The sequence below is a fragment of the Mixophyes fleayi genome, chromosome 1 (assembly GCF_038048845.1).
Source record: "Mixophyes fleayi isolate aMixFle1 chromosome 1, aMixFle1.hap1, whole genome shotgun sequence".
NCBI lineage: Eukaryota > Metazoa > Chordata > Amphibia > Anura > Limnodynastidae > Mixophyes > Mixophyes fleayi.
The window spans coordinates 460,107,032-460,122,657 of record NC_134402.1 but is presented as its reverse complement, the minus strand read 5'-3'; the positions used below and the strand labels follow the sequence as shown (position 1 = coordinate 460,122,657).

General features: G+C 41.8%; 1 protein-coding gene across 1 annotated transcript; it reads right to left on the bottom strand.

The window, feature by feature from the left end:
• Positions 1 to 2,811: 2,811 nt before the first annotated feature.
• Positions 2,812 to 13,126, bottom strand: LOC142094793 (killer cell lectin-like receptor subfamily B member 1C). Its single transcript, XM_075177348.1, has 4 exons — positions 13,123 to 13,126; positions 12,657 to 12,805; positions 3,157 to 3,263; positions 2,812 to 2,917 (listed from the first exon to the last, which is right to left on the bottom strand). The coding sequence occupies exons 1-4, from the start codon at positions 13,124 to 13,126 to the stop codon at positions 2,812 to 2,814; spliced, it is 366 nt and encodes a 121-aa protein (XP_075033449.1).
• Between the last annotated feature and the right edge of the window lie 2,500 nt (positions 13,127 to 15,626).

The window sequence follows — 15,626 nt, the reverse complement described above, 5'->3', positions numbered from 1 at the left end:
GGAATAAAGAAATATTTCGCAACAAGTAGAAACTAAATTTTTAAATATATCAAATCATGAAATAAACATTGTTTCAGCAGAAACTTTTTGAAATAGGTTGATGCACAAGAGGTATGTTAGATGCCCAAACCAGCTGAGGTGCAGTGAAAAATCTTCTTTTATGGCATCAAAAACAGTAATGTACACGTGTACATGGAGTTTGCTGCCAGAGAGCATGAGTTTATGGGGCAAACTGTGGAAGCAGTTGAGCGGTACATGGGCGTTGCTTGCTAAGACTCAGAGTGGACGAGGCCTAGTTTTGCAAATGTGTAAAAAAATGATGTTTTGTGCAGCAAGATTATTGAAAATGAATAAGGGGAGACGAGCGTCAGGAGACGGCTGGCAAGCTTTACCATGAGGGGGAAAACCTCAACCCAACACTTGCCATGTGCGCACACACTATCACTCCTATCATGCACACACACTGCCACTCCTAGCCTGCGCACACACTGCCACTCCTAGCCTGCGCACACACTGCCACTCCTAGCATGCACAGGCACAGCATGAAAGAGAGGGAGGGAGGGGAAAAGTGAGTATAGGCAGGTAACTATGGCCCAAGAGGGTGGGCACGGATGACAGGTAAGAGTCAATGAGGGGAGCGGAGAGAAGCGAGAGGAGACAGAGGGCAGAGGGTCCGAGAGGAGGTGAGCAGAGTAGCTGGAGAGCGCAGTTAAAAGTGATGGAAACAGGAGGTAGGAGAGCCCTGCTCAAAGGAGCGAACAATCTAAAGGGAGGGGAAGACAGACAGGCACATGGATGAGACGGAGAGACGGGAAAAACGGAGATGGAGTCGAGGAGAAGGAGAAGGGAAGAAAGGATGAGAAAGAGAGGTAGCCGACCGGTGGGAGTTTAGGCATGAGACTGGAAGGCTTTAAGGAAAAGGTGGGTTTTTAATGTTCGTTTGAAAGAGAACAGATTAGGGGAAGTTCTGATGGAGCGGGGGAGCTTGTTCCAATGGAGGGGAGTGGCACAGGAGAAGTCTTGGATACGTGCGTGAGAGGAGGTAATCAGAGGGGAAGAGAGGCGACGATCATTGGACGATCGCAGTGGGCGGGAGGGAGTGTGAATAGAGATAAGGTTAGAGATGTAGGGTGCAGTGGAGTTGGCGAGGGCCTTGTAAGTCAGAGTGAGGAGCTTGAAAATGATTCTGTAGGGGAAGGGGAGCCAGTGAAGGGCTTGGTAGAGTGGGGAGACAGAGGTGGAACGGCTAGAGAGGAAAATAAGCCTAGCAGCGGCGTTAAGTACAGATCTAAGGGGAGCGAGATTAGAGAGGGGGAGGCCGATAAGGAGAAGGTTGCAGTAGTCCAAGCGGGAGATAATCAGAGAGTGGACGATAGATTTGGTGGCATCCTGGGAGAGGAAGGGCCGAATGCGGGCAATGTTGCGAAGCTGGAAACAGCAGGATTTGGCGAGAGAGTGAATGTGAGGGGCAAAGGAGAGAGAGGAGTCGAGGATGACACCTAGGCAGCGGAGTTGGGGAACAGGGGAGATAGATGAGTTGTCAACAATGATAGAGAGGTCAGAGGGGAAGGAGGTACGAGAGGGAGGAAAGACAATGAGTTCAGTTTTAGCAAGATTGAGTTTAAGAAATCTAGAGGACATCCAGGAGGAAATGGCAGAGAGGCATGCGGATACCCTGGAGAGAAGGGAGAGAGATCAGGAGAGAAAAGGTAGAGTTGAGTGTCATCAGCATAAAGGTGGTACTTGAGGCCGAAGGAGCTGATGAGTGCACCTAGAGAAGAGGTGTATAGTGAGAATAGTAAGGGTCCAAGGACAGAGCCCTGAGGGACCCTGACTGGAAGGGAGGAAGATGGGGAGAGAGAATCAGAGGTGGAAACAGAGAAGGAACGGTCGGCAAGGTAAGAGGTGAACCAGGAGAGGACGGTACCGGAGAGGCCAATGGACTGAAGGGTGGGAAGCAGGAGGGGGTGGTCAATGGTGTCAAAGGCCACTGAGAGGTTGAGGAGAATCAGGAGGGAGTAGTGGCCCAGGGCTTTAGCCGAGAGGAGATCGTTCGTAACTTGAGCCAGGGCAGTTTCAGTGGAATGGAGGGGGCACAAGCCTGATTGGAGAGGGTCAAGGAGGGAGTGTTCAGAGAGGTAGGTGGAGAGACGGTTGCAGACAAGTCTCTCGAGTATTTTGGAGGCAAATGGGAGAAGGGAAATGGGGCGGTAATTAGAGAGTGAGGAGGGGTCAAGGTTGGGTTTCTTGAGAATGGGTGAGACGAGAGCATGTTTAAAGGCGGAGGGGAAGATGCCGGTGGAGAGGGACAGATTAAAGAGGTGAGCGAGGTGGGAGCAGGTTAAATAAGGGGTGAAGAGCGTCAGGGGAGGGCTGTCAAATTTTAGCCCGGGGGGGAAACTCCTTTTAGCATCCTATTTGGAACATATTAAAGGAAAAAGAAAGGTGACCCAGCCCAAGGTAGTCCACTATGAGACCAGCCCGGGGGCTAGATGCCAGCCTGCCCCTGAAGAGCACCGTATTTGGGAACATTCACTGCTTTCCACTTCACAAAAATACTTACATTTAAGAACTGGGCAAAGAGAATTGTGATTAACCTACATGAAATGGCAAATGTATTCCAGATTTTGGTGAATTGATAGATTTTCTGGGCTTTCTACATCTCTTGTATTTTCCTGCAGATCACACAGAGCCACCAGCAGTATAACTAGTACAGAAATGATCTGAACACTGATTGATGACATTCATTTAATATAAGGGGACAACTTGAAAAACAGTCAACTACAAAATATTTCACAACTATCAGCACAGTTACAATGTGTCTCTCTCACAGATCCAGTGTTGGTCTGAGTAACAGTTCCCAAGGATCAGGCGACGTCCTATCTTGGCGCAGCTTCCAGTCCCGTCAGTTATGGTTCTAAGAAAGACATAATAATTAGGTGAGAAAAAGTCCACGTTCATCTTATTCCCTGCAGGAAAATAACTGGATGTACTGGTCCGTTATCTATCAGATATGATCAATATTCTTGTTTTGCCTCGCACCTTTCCTGCCTCTATCCACAGGGGGCTATATCCAGGCTCTGTAATTTCTGGATTTGAGATGATTTCAGTTTGTGAGGTGTCACATCTAGAGGTGATATAATCAGTGTTACTTACTCAGTGCTGCCGTCAGCCCATCGTCCTGTCCACACTTTCCCATGTTGATGGGATCCTGTAGTAGTTAATCCAATCCAGAATTCCTGTGCTGTGATAGTCACTAGTCTCTGTATTAATACACAATATAGATGATTATGTGGGAATGTAAAAACTGTATAAATATCTTCCTGTCTGACACTATGTACAAATCAGAGCAGGGAGCTGCTAGATGTAATATTGGTTCTGAGATTCTCTGCACACTATCAGCAATCAGACAGCAGTGAGTACAGTATGGGGAGGAGGTACGAGAATTACTACTCACCAACCATCAGTGATTGGGAGGCTGCTGTATATCAGCCACCAGAACTGGAGATCTGTTGTCTATTATACATGTCACTGGAGATTATAGGCCTAAAATGGACTAGCCAAAAGTTACTGGAGATCTGTTATACACTAGTCACCAGAAATTGGAGATCTGGGGGTAAATGTATGAAGCTCCGGGTTCTTCAACACCCGCGAGTTCGGCGTCTTCAGCGCTTAAATTTAAAGCGGCGCTGCCTTGTAAAGGAAAAGTTCCCTTTACAAGGCAGCGCCGCTTTAAATTTAAGCGCTGAAGACGCCGAACTCGCGGGTGTTGAAGAACCCGGAGCTTCATACATTTACCCCCTGGTATCATCTAACAATCCACTATACACAAACTGTTAAAGGATAATAATTTTCACATTTTACCAATATAAATGTGTAACACAAATAGATATTCATATTGAGTTCATATGAACTTGTCTTGGAAAACTGATGCAAAAGGTTAATAGCTCAGTCAGCCTAACAGATATCACACAGAGAGAATAATATCACTAAAAATAAATAATTTGTCCTCTCTCATGAAACCAATCAAGGAGATAGAGTCCAGGGAATGAGATCTGCAGGATTAATATATCAGAGATGAACATTTTGGGTTTTAATCAGGAAAAGGGGAAACAATACTCAGTGCCTCATACTCAATGGTGACTTGTAATATACTTCTGTTGGACTGTATAGATGTATTATTCCTTATAGGACATGAGTAGCAGCTTTTTTTAACCAAGAAATTAAAAAATGTTAATTGAATTATGTTTGATATCCCGACTTAAGTGAAAATTAATTTCCTGCACCCAGTGTAATCCTACGTGGAGATGACAATATGTAACCAGTGTAGTATCTGCCTTACTTATAATTCCTTATAATACTTTCATTTTAGGTCTAGAAATAAAAATCACAATAACATTATTGTCATTACTGTGACACTCAGTATCCCGTGTGCTGACTCACTTACCTGCTATAATCATTGTACCAGGTACACGGCTTCCACTATTTATATATATATATATATATATATATATCAGTACACACTGAGGAATTAGCCACAACATTATACAGATATTGCAGCGTTTTGCTGTATTAAACATACAATAATAAGTAAAAGTGTGACACCCGCACTATGTATGTAAGTGACTCACATCCCTCAGTAGATTCCTCCGTACAAATGTGATTACTCAGGATGTATTATCTACACTATTACCTGAGAGGTGACCCTATTACCTCAATATAGAAGAGAAGGTGCATGTATATAGGGGCACTCTGGGATGTATATCAGGAATATGTTAAAAAATATATTTATTAATCAATTTAAAATTCTCGCATTATCCTATTTAATGAAAAAGCCACCGAAATATTAAAAACAAAGGAAAGTGAAATGAGTGTGAAATTAAAATTGTTGCTCAACTACAATAGCCCTGTTGTCATGCATAATAAATTGATATATATACACACTTGGGGTGTAGTACGCTTTAACAACATTGACTAACCCGACAGTGAGTAGAACGACGTGGGAAATCCGAACACTAATACCCTGTCATGGAACAAACATTGACTTAGTATTGCACCGATGGACTGATTTCATGATCGGATATCTACCTGAATGTTGTAAATTGAAAAGGGGACTGATATTAAAGTGGTAAATACATGGACCCGGCTTGTAGCGGTAAGGTTGTAACCGTAATCTTATCCCCTGATACTAATCCTAACCCCTACAAAATAATACTTACATTAGATGGATGATAGCCTGGTCTGTGCATCAGCGCTTTAAGAGAAGTCGCATTTTCAACTGACATACTCTACAACAGTCGGCAACATATATGGTCGTGAAATTAGTGCATCTGTGTAATGGTATTAATTTAGGTATTAATTATGAAAGATTTAAGAGGAGATTTTTTAGATTCTTTATATCTTATTTTGTTATTGTAACACAGTCAATCTGTACATGTGACTAGTGCAATACAATATAGCTTTTTATGGGATTATAGTCATACACACATATATAAATAGGTGATTCAAAAGTGTAATAATAAAACTACGATTATCTTTATTTTAACAATAAAGTTATGTATATTATTACTAATATATTCCATGTTGATTATTTATTAATGTTTCACACTGACTGTGGTGATCAGTGAAAGCAAATATCATAAATAAAACTAATGAGTAGTCATATAGTGATTAAGTGATCACAAAATGTGAAGAAAAAAAATTAATAAAGAAAGTGACGTCAATATACAAATATAGTGAGCATCTTAGTGAATTAAGAAAGTCAACGCAGGTGCTAATTACTATAAAATTACGGCTGAAAGATATATCAAACATATTCCAACAACAATTATAAACATATATTTTTAATATTTTGTTTGCTTTTTCATTAAATGGGATAATGCGTTAATTTTAAATTAATGCATTAAAGATTATATTGTTTAACATATTCAACATATACATCCCAGTGTGCCCCTATATATACACCTTTTTTTCTTTCTTTTCTTAAACATACAATAGTCAGATTTACAAGTTCCATTACTCAGCGTGGGCGTAGTCATTGTGAGAAAATCTGCTGATTCAAAGAATATAGATAATACAAAGACACTCGGTTCGCCATAAGCAACGTGTGGGGTGATGACCTAAAGACAGACAAACGGTGAGATCTTATCATGTCTGTGTAAAATATTGTTTGGAAAAAAATGATGTGTAGATGGGCGCTCAGTCTCTTTCAGTATCTAGGTGATTTTGGTGGGATAATAAGCTCTCTGCCCTCACAGGCTATACTACAGAGGTTACAGGTCAACAGGTGGCACTCCAGCTCCTGTGGGACTACAAGTTACATCATGCCCTACCCAGAGCAGCAGAACAGCCACAAGTCAGCAAATCACTCATTAAGCCTATTCACAGAGTGGATATGAAAATATGACATCATGCCTTTATGAACATGTGTTAAATATATCATTGTGTTTGTCACCCTTGTGGAAGTCAAATAATTGGATATGGTCATTTCAAATTAATATCTATCAATCTGATTGTCTTTGTCTGAAATTATGCGATTAGCACGCTATGGCATGGAGGAGCGTAATTAACCATAACACGTGCGAACACATATACACATTTACATGAACACATACACTTGTAATTAGTTCATATTAAAAATAGTTCCAACACATAGTTATTTATAATGAAATGTAGCAAAGTTTATAGTTAAATATTAGAATGTTAAATACACTTTAGTGAGATCTAAAGTTCAGGTCAAAGGAAACAAATCATGTCTGGTATCATGCTAATCCCCTATTTAGCCTCAGATGTCAGGTTCAATCGCCTAAGAGATCGCACCTTGCGTATGCATGATATGGATTATAAAAAATCAACTTGTAAAGGCAAACTTGCCTTTACAAGCCATCGCCGCTTTAAATTTTAGCTGCAAAGTCGCAGATTTCAGGCGAGTTGAAAAAACCGGACTTTCATACATTTACCCCCCGGTGTCAGTGGGCAATAGCAGGGCGAATGAAGCTGCCAAATGGGCAGCAGGGTTGCCTGTAAACGTATCAAGCAACAAAATTATGGTTTTTCAGACAATAGACACACAGAAATTGATTGAAATGCAAGATTTGTGTTTCCTACAGGAAAAGGCGGACTGGAAGGCGAAGGGATGTGGTCAAGAGTCCTCTGGACTCTGGATAGATGGACAAGGTAGGCCCGTGGCTCCCAGGGATATTACCCAGGCCTGGCTGAGGCAGCACATGGTCTGACTCATCTGGGTAAGGAAGGTATGTGTAAGCTGGTTAGAGCAAATTGGTATGCACCAGGCTTTTCCTCTGAAGCCTGTAAGAAAGCAATGTCTTGTCTTAATTGTTTGAGGAAAAATGTCGGGAAGACAATACCAACTGAGCCATCACATATCCCTCCTACAGACGGACCTTTTCAGGTAATACAAATTGACTATATTCAATTACTACCTTGCAGGAATTTCAAATATGTATTAGTATGTACTGATGTGTTTTCTAATTGGGTAGAGACATTTCAAGCTGCCACTAATACTGCTGTTTTCACTGCTAAGAAAATTATTCAGGAATTTCTATGCAGATTTGGTATCCCTAGAATCATAGAAAGTGATAGGGGTACTCATTTTACCGGTGATATCTTTCAGAATATGTGTAAACTTATGGGAATCAATAGCATCATACTCCTTACCGACCACAAGCCAGTGGTAAGGTGGAAAGGGTAAATGGTACCGTTAAGAACAAACTGAGTAAGATAATGGCTGAGACTGGGTTGGCGTGGCCAGAAGCTTTGCCACTAGTCCTCCATAGCATCAGAACCACTCCCAGACCTCCACTTAATCTGTCCCCATTGAGATACTTTTTGGCAGACAACCTCATTTGATCGTATGTCCACAGGACGATTTAAGGTGCAATAATGAAGTTACTGTGCAATATCTTATAAAAATGAGCAAACAGCTAAAACAACAACAACAAAAACTGAAAATGCTGTGACCTGGTATGACAGAAATGGACTGTCATAATGTTGAACCTGGGGAGTATGTTATGATCCGCAAATTCTTACGCTCAGGTTTTTTAACAGACCATTGGGAAGGCCTGTACCAACTGTTGATGACCAGAACCACATCACTGAAGGTTGCAGAAAGAGACACTTGGGTCCATTCTACTCACTGCAGGAAAGTCAACAACCCGGAGAAGGTACAAGACAAAGTCGAGGCTGACAACACAGATCTGTCACTTGTGAACCTGTTCCGGAAGACCTAAAGACTGCAGCTAAGACACCTGAGCCAAGGACGTTGCACAAACTATTATCCCAGCAATGGAGTGGCAGTTTTTACGTTTTTCTTGTTCCAGGATTTTTCTTATTTTTTTTCCTTTTACAACATCCTATTTTTGTGATGGAGGATAGATGACGGATAAAGGATCTGGTAGTGATATTGATGAAGTGGAGATGGAGAGAAGTACAGCCTATTGTCATACTCGGTTCAGGGGTTATGAAAAGATCTGCTAGCTCTGGAACTCACAGACAGTGTGAGGGGCTATTGTCTGAGGAATATTGTATCTGTGAGTATTGTGACTCCCTAGTTGAAGAGAAGTGCATCCAGCAATGCCAGTTCAATAGTAATTTGGATTAGGGCAGGCATCCTCTGGAGGATTATCACTCCCTAGTGGGTAAGGTCTTAAACCAAACTGAGTGCTGGGTGTGCTCTCCTGTGCCTCAGGGACATCATAATATAGGACTAGTATCTTTCCCATTAAACTTCTCTGAGGTCCTCGAATTGCGGGGCAGGGAGGTCCATAGATGGGAGGTATAAATCACTAGGTCCCCTAGACTAAAGCTTCGCTAATACTCCTTAGATCGGTCTTTGTTGTGTCTAAATATCTCACATGTAAAAAGACTGGAGAATTGGGAAGCTGACCTACCTAATCAGACAGTGGCTCGCCACACCAGTATTGATGGGAGACTTTCAAGTTCACCAATAAGCAGGAATAGTGATGGACATCATAAACTAGAACGTATTAACAGACATAGGAGATAATCCATTGGGAAAGTTTCTCTAGGTTATTGTCAAAATGTTATCCATGCCGACACTTGTCTTGAACAAATGGCAACACTAGGCATGGGTAGTTTTGTCAAAACTATGTATGATATGATCGATGATCGTACTGTACCTTATGTCCTCCCAGATTATGTGTACTATGTTTGTGGGAGAAAGGCTTATTGCTGGGTAACTCCGAGTTCAAAGGGTTTGTGTTTTGTAGGTAAATTAGTTCCCAACGTCATGACCATTACACATGATGAAATGATTAATATCCATAGGACTACATCACAAAGAAATATGATTCCTGGTGAATCATGTAGCTACTGGTTTCCAGGTAATGGTTGCATTAGATCCCACCAAGATCGATCGGGGAACTTTAAATATTAGGTATATTCAGGATCTGGCTAAATTGATAGACAATATCACCGAGATGTATGATGACACTTTCGGGTATACTGGTAAGGCGCTACAGGCTTATAAAAAGGAGTTGGTGCAACATAGACTGGTGTTGAATTATCTCACGTCTATTACTGGTGGATATTGTGTGACTTTGGCCACCCAATTTGGTGTCAAATGTTGCACGCACATCACCAGTAAGGAAATTATTTACCAGAAAATGGATGAAATCCTACAACTGAAATGGGAGTTTCGGAAGGACCACAATTCTTCATTGTATGAGGTTGGAGAAAAAGTAGCAGGATGGTTCTCGTGGTTGAATCCTGCAAAGTGGTTCTCTGGTCTAGGAGAGTGGGTACAGGAAATGGTTGCTAGTATAGGTAAGCTTCTTCTCCTTATACTTGGTGTCATCTTAGGAATTGGCTTATGTGTCAGATGTGTTCCTACTGTGATGAAATGTGGAAACTTCTACTGAGGTAAACACTGAAAATGAGACTGTAATGGTGATGAGAAGTACAGGTATCATGGTCAATGAAGAACTGCATTTAATCCTGAAATAGAAAGAATAATTAGGTGATAGTTTTGTGCGCTATCAAAGGGTGGAGCTGCCGAAGTCAAATAATTTGGTATGGTCTTTTCAAAGTAATATCTATCAATCTGATTGTCTTTGTCTGAAATTATGCGAATAACACGCTATGGTGCGGAGGAGTGTAATTAACCACAACATGTGCGGACACTTATATACACATTTACACGAACACATACACTCGTAATTAGTTCATATTAAAAATTGTTCCAGCACATAATTATTTATAATGAAATGTAGCAGAGTTTATATTTAAATATTATAATGTTAAATACACTTTAAGGTTCAGGATACAGAAAACATATCAAGTCTGGTATCATTCTAATCCCCTTTTTATCCTCAGACATTCGGTTAAATTGCCTAAGAGATCACACCTTGTGTATGCAAGATATGGATTACAGGTAATAAATGATCAGAATGGTATTGTGTGTGTAATGCAAATGGACCAGTTTGAACCAGCTTTCGTCGGGAAGATTAGTATGCATCTGTTGGAGAACTGACCCCCACCCTTGAAGGGCATAGTTTGAACTGGCCAATGACCTGCATTACACTGGACCGTCCTGAAGCCTGAACCTATGGAAACATGCCAAATCATCTCTACAGTTTTCACTGTATCACTAACTGTATATAAGCAGGGGCTCTGGGGCAAGCAGACACTCTTCTCAACCACAGACTTCAGGACTGAATGACTGCATGCTGGATCCAGGGCGCCTGCGTATGTAATCAGCTGTACTTATTTTATTGAATTGTTACAATGCTGCTTTTTGCTATTAAATCGCATTGTGAGTTGGAGCCACACTATTTGAAGTGGACAATAGCGACTAGACGTACATAACACCCTCTGATATAGATGAGGTATGTCCTAAAATGGACACTGTAGTGAAACATATTGTTCTCTTTGCTGCCTAGTACGTCAGAGGTAGACAAAGATAAGGGAACATTTCACATCTGTTTATGCAAATATTCACATCAGTCATTATAGCTATGGCATACAAGAATGCAGGTTTATTTGTTTAAAAATTATGTTGATTGATCCACAGCTGGCCCAATGCTGACAAGGTCTAACAAAACTCCAATTCCCAAGTGCCTGACACCCAGGGCACCAATGTAAAATGTAAATAATAAGATTTTCTAAAAACATTTAAGAAAAATATTCACACTTACCAACTTTGTTTTTCATCTGTATGATGCAATCTCATAAGTTTTTAATTCAAATGGCATTATTAAAAAAAACAATTTTATATATATATATATGTACACACTGTATATATACCAATTGTGCTGAAAATCAAAATCTTGTCTTGCAACTTGGTCCCGCAAATAATCCACTAGAACATGGTTGGCAAAAAGACATTCAGCAGAATGACACTAAACCACTTACTTACTGAAGGAAGACCTTGACGCATAATGAAATCTGAAAGCCGGCATGAGTATTTGTAACCTGGGTCTTTCCCACGTGACATAGTGGGAAACTCCCGGAGAAGTGCCAAAGAAAGTAGTATCTTTCAGATTTCATTATTTTTAACCATTTTTTACCGCACATCCAACATCCAGGGGTGTGGGAAGAGCCCTAGTGGTGTCAGCACGGTGCTATATACTCTTATGGAGGGGGCCTGCATTTTTTTATTGTAGGTGTCAGCTTCCTAGAGAATCCAGTCCAGTGCTGACCAACCTGGAGCTGTGTGTCATTAAGGCAGGGGGACCCCCTGTTGAGGGCTCCCCTGCTATAGTACCACCAGCCCCGATTTGCAAAGCCTAGGGCTGTTTGGAGGAGAATTGGGGGGACCAAAGTTGTTAGTCAATGTTAATATGACAGGGGAGGGGGGGCACACATTTTTGAAACCCAAAAAAAACCAAAACTTATTTTTAAGACTGTTTACTGCCGGTGGATCCAGTGGCTGTATAAATGCTGAATCTGCTGGCATTGCTGATTTAACATACATCTCCTCACTTGTTTCAAAATATCTCCCAACTCGACACCACCGTTCTGCTCAAGATCTGCGTCTCTCTTCCACTCTCATCACATCCTCCCATTCTCGGTTACAGGACTTTTTTCGAGCTGCACCCACTTTGTGGAATTCCCTTCCTCGCACAATAAGACTTTCCTCTAGTCTTCAAACCTTCAAGCGTTCTCTGAAAACCCACCTCTTCAGACAAGCTTATAATATTCCTCAACCGCCATCTTAATCTCCCTAGGTTACCCTATTACCACCCACTACACAGCTAACACAAGACAACAACCCTCTGATGTACATAGTTGTGTGACTGATCACTTTTTACCTTTGCATTCTAGCTGGACAAATATTCAGTATGATGTAGCACATGCCCTTGTGTATCGAACCATTGTCCCATAGATTGTAAGCTTGCGAGCAGGGTTCTCTTACTTCTCTGTCTGTATGTATTACCCAGTATTGTTTTATTAATGTTTGTTTTTAAATGTTAAGCGCTACAGAATCTGCTGATGCTTTATAAATAAATGTTGATGATGATGATGATTTAATGTCGGCATTGTGACTCAGCAATCCCAATGTCTATATTTTATTAGTGTCGGATAAACTGAAATACCGACATTTCGACAGGATAAGTGTTGGTATTTCTCCCTTTGGGATTATGTTCCCAACCTCTCCCGGTAACCCTGATACTGACCAGTATTCCTCCCTCCTTCACCGTTGCCAGCCGGGAGCCGCTCTCTGTGCAGTTTCTCACACTCTCATGATAGTACTTTTTGTTTTCAGAGAAGAAATAACATTTGTTATCAATAAGGATCCAGTGAGCTGGACACTTGGAATTCAGGCCTGTAAGATAATATGTAGGAGACTAAATCACTGCAGGAACATGTATCAGAGGTAAAATAAAGTTTTTGGATTTTGAAGAAGTTCCATTTGTGTCTTGAATTTGCAAAAGACACTCTAGTTTGTAGTGTCCTCCATGAGATTAGCAGTCCCAGTGGAAGGCCCATCTCTTGGAGCACTATGTAAATTACACCTGCTGCTGGACCTGTTTTATATTAAGGATATTAGATTGCAATCTCTTCTGGTAAAGAAACTCCAATTTCAGTACTTTTGAATAAATTTGGTTATATCATATACTTTGCAATTTGCTGTTTACTCACCCATAGGTTGCACTACGTCTGTCTTATTGAGACAAGTCCCTTAATTCTGGAGTTTGATCATCTTACTCAATACTGCAGTATCGGTATGATAATATAGATGAATATATCTAAAAATAATAAACTATACTTCTTGTCCAACACTTAATAGTTTCTCCAGTAATTACCACATTTATTTCTTTTGTAAGATATTCCTTTGCTGTAACCAAAATGTCCATTAGTTCTGGTTGAGCTGTTGTAATCTCTTTTCAAGCAAACCAAACTCTCAAACGTTAATATTATCTAATAGAAATTTATATAAGTAACTGTTTTATTTATGTGACTAGTTGCATTGTAGCTCATTGATTCTTATCCACCTGTGATCCGCCCTGAGCCTAGGTTTTTGGACGTGCATAGATATTTTTATTTACAGATATACCGGTTACACCTAATTGTAATAATGCTATAATACATAGACTGCTTGATATAACCTGCACTGGAGCACCAGGGGTCTCGATCTATTTCCCATAAACCTACTTCTATCCTTGTCATTGTACTGCTCTCCTAACCTGTGTGTAGCACTCTCCACAATAATCCCTCTCAGACACATATACCAGGGCACCCCCTCATCACTCCCCACAATAATCCCTATCAGATAAATATACCAGGGCACCCCCTCATCCCTCCCCACAATAATCCCTATCAGATACATATACCAGGGCACCCCCTCATCACTCCACAATAATCCCTATCAGATACATATACCAGTGCACCCCCTCATCACTCCCCACAATAATCCCTATCAGATACATATACCAGGGCACCCCCTCATCACTCCCCACAATAATCCCTCTCAGATACATATACCAGTGCACCCCCTCATCACTCCCCACAATAATCCTTATCAGATAAATATACCTATGCACCCCCTCATCACTCCCCACAATAATCCCTATCAGATACATGTACCAGTGCACCCCCTCATCACTCCCCACAATAATCCCTATCAGATACATATACCAGGGCACCCCCTCATCACTCCCCACAATAATCCCTCTCAGATACATATACCAGTGCACCCCCTCATCACTCCCCACAATAATCCCTATCAGATAAATATACCTATGCACCCCCTCATCACTCCCCACAATAATCCCTATCAGATACATATACCAAGGCACCCCCTCATCACTCCCCACAATAATCCCTATCAGATACATGTACCAGTGCACCCCCTCATCACTCCCCACAATAATCCCTATCAGATACATATACCAGGGCACCCCCTCATCACTCCCCACAATAATCCCTCTCAGATACATATACCAGTGCACCCCCTCATCACTCCCCACAATAATCCCTATCAGATACATGTACCAGTGCACCCCCTCATCACTCCCCACAATAATCCCTCTCAGATACATGTACCAGTGCACCCCCTCATCACTCCCCACAATAATCCCTCTCAGATACATGTACCAGTGCACCCCCTCATCACTCCCCACAATAATCCCTATCAGATACATATACTGTGCACCCCCTCATCACTCCCCACAATAATCCCTCTCAGATACATGTACCAGGGCACCCCCTCATCCCTCCCCACAATAATCCCTCTCAGATACATATACCAGGGCACCCCCTCATCACTCCACAATAATCCCTCCCAGATACATATACCGGTGCATCCCCTCATCCCTCCCCACAATAATCCCTCTCAGATACATATACCAGGGCACCCCCTCATCACTCCACACAATAATCCCTCTCCGATACATATACCAGGGCACCCATTCATCACTCCCCACAATAATCCTTCTCCGATACATATACCGGAGCACCCCCTCATCACTCCACACAATAATCCTACTCAGATACATATACCGGTGCACCCATTCATCACTCCCCACAATAATCCTTATTCAATGCATATACCGGAGCACCCCCTCATCACTCCCCACAATAATCCTTCTCAGATACATATACCGGTGCACCCATTCATCATTCCCCACAATAATCCTTCTCAGATACATATACCGGAGCACCCCCTCTTCACTCCACACAATAATCCTTCTCAGATACATATACCGGAGCACCCCCTCTTCACTCCACACAATAATCCTTCTCAGATACATATACCGGTGCACCCATTCATCACTCCACACAACAATCCCTCTCAGATATATATACCGGTGCACCCCCTCATCACTCCACAATAATCCCTCCCAGATACATATACCAGTGCACCCCCTCATCATTCCCCACAATAATCCTTCTCAGATACATATACCAGTGTACCCCCTCATCACTCCCCACAATAATCCCTCTCAGATACATGTACCAGTGCACCCCCTCATCACTCCCCACAATAATCCCTCTCAGATACATATACCGGTGCACCCTCTCATCACTCCCCACAATAATCCTTCTCCGATACATATACCAGGGCACCCCCTCATCACTCCCCACAATAATCCTTCTCCGATACATATACCAGGGTACCCCCTCATTACTCCCAACAATAATCC

Bases quoted from the DNA above. Each gene is read 5' to 3' on its own strand.
- LOC142094793 (XM_075177348.1), bottom strand. The intron at 3,264-12,656 runs GTCAGTATCAGG...GTATTAATACAG, and splicing joins TGAAGGAGGGAGGAATACTG to AGACTAGTGACTATCACAGC. The intron at 2,918-3,156 runs GTAAGTAACACT...TGTCTTTCTTAG, and splicing joins TGGGCTGACGGCAGCACTGA to AACCATAACTGACGGGACTG.